The sequence below is a fragment of the Megalops cyprinoides genome, chromosome 2 (assembly GCF_013368585.1).
Source record: "Megalops cyprinoides isolate fMegCyp1 chromosome 2, fMegCyp1.pri, whole genome shotgun sequence".
In the NCBI taxonomy this organism is placed as follows: Eukaryota; Metazoa; Chordata; class Actinopteri; order Elopiformes; family Megalopidae; genus Megalops; species Megalops cyprinoides.
Window position 1 is genome coordinate 62,935,001 of NC_050584.1, and position 1,772 is coordinate 62,936,772.

General features: G+C 40.6%; 1 protein-coding gene across 1 annotated transcript in view; it reads left to right on the forward strand.

Moving 5' to 3' along the window:
* Positions 1-839, forward strand: part of LOC118773373 (zinc finger protein 521-like) — a 141,892-nt gene extending 141,053 nt beyond the window's left edge. Inside the window, exon 6 of the mRNA XM_036522286.1 lies at positions 428-839. Within this exon, the coding sequence (XP_036378179.1) occupies positions 428-457 (30 nt within the window). The 3' untranslated portion in view covers positions 458-839. The remainder of the gene's footprint in view (positions 1-427) is intronic.
* Positions 840-1,772: the final 933 nt, after the last annotated feature.

The window sequence follows — 1,772 nt, forward strand, 5'->3', positions numbered from 1 at the left end:
AGATATGTGACATTATGCTGATGAAAAGGGTCAATACATATTGTTTGTTGTAGTCTGTATGAAAATGTGGGGATATAGATCTATGAAGCATCTTTTTTTTTTTGGGGGGGGGGGGGGGGGGGGGGGGGCTTGCTTATTTTGGATGGAGAGCAAAGTTAAATGACTCTACACACATACACACTTATACATCGATATATACTGAATTATTGTACATTGTATAGTTATTCGTGTTGTGTATTTCATAACTTGTATGGATAACTAAAAAGTGCAAAGTTGATGTTAACAGTGTTACATCCTTCTATGCATTACCATTTGTGGTGACTGCAGACACTGTGTGTAGACCTGGAAATTGCATGTGTGTTGTGCAGTGCTAGAATTTCTGCTGAAATTAACATCCTGACTGCATTTTGTGTGTGTATCCCTACAGAATCACACCATGAGTCAACACAGCAGCTAACCTGGAGGCAATTTATTTAGGAGGACTTTGCAGAAGAAAGAAAAAAATAGAAAAGACGACTATTAACATGGTCCTCTTCCTTATTCTTTGCACGGAACTTTCATTGCAATTGTACACGATAACAGAAACCATGTATGGTAACAAAAAAAAAATCTGTATTATCTTTAAAAGAAGGAAAAATGGGGAGTTGGGGGGGAGGGTTGGATTTTGGACAGTGCATATTTCGAATTTTTAAAGCATCAGGCTGACTTAATGTATATAGAAGTACTTCATGTGTTGTCGAACTCCAGCTACCAAGCAGTTTTACAATGCCCAGAGTCGAGGAGGGGAGCCGTCCTCTCAAGAGCAGCCCTGCCAATCAAAGCGAAGCGGGACCAGCATAGCCGAGGACGGGCGGGGAGCGGGGGGGGGGGGGGGGGAGAGGAGGTGCAGGAGCAAGGGGGGGAAGGCTGCAGGTGTCCCGTCTGCGAGAGCTCCCTCCGATGGACATCACAGCGATCAGAGACCGGCTCCTTTCAGGGGCCGAGTGCTTTGATGTGCGGCTAAGAGTTAGAAGATCTTCTGATAGTCCGGTATTAAAAAAAAAAAAAAAAAAACAGAAGGAACGAAAAAGAAAGAGAAAGAGGAGTTGACCTCATGCATAAATCTCATTATTGCAGGAGGGGGAGACCAGATAAGAAAAGTGGATTATTTAATGTGGTCTGCCGATGCGCAGAGTTCAAAAAAAAAAAAAAAAAAGCATTCCCATATATGCAATAGTGATGACACAGATTGGAAACAGACCTTTTTTTTTTTCCTTTTTCTCGCGGACACAGATTGAAGTGTAAGCCTCCCTTAATGATTCCGGCACAGAGAAATCTCAAGTCAATTAAACCAACCTGTATGTTACAGTTATTAATGTTTACTCTCTAGCCCCGAACCTGGAGATTACTGGAATTGTTTTTTTTTTTTTTTTTTTTTTGCAAGAGGAAATAAATCCAATTTACCTTCAGGTACTAGAGTGTGCTTTTATTTCCCTCCTTTTTGGTTTTGATGATGTAATTACAAAAAAAAAAAAAACCCTCTCCTCCTTTGCACTCTTGGATTTTGTTCCAGCCCTCTGACTCTCTCTCGGCTTTTGTGACATTCCATTCTCCCCCTTTTTGAAGCTGTAAGCTGTAAGCAGAGATATCACATTCCATTATTTAAGATTTTACTATTATTTGATCTTGAGACGCACTTTTGTATGGAAACATAATGTCTGACATTTTGAAATCTTTTCGTTTTTCGGATAACTGGAACTATCCTCCGCGGCAGGACTTTGGAATATTAAAAA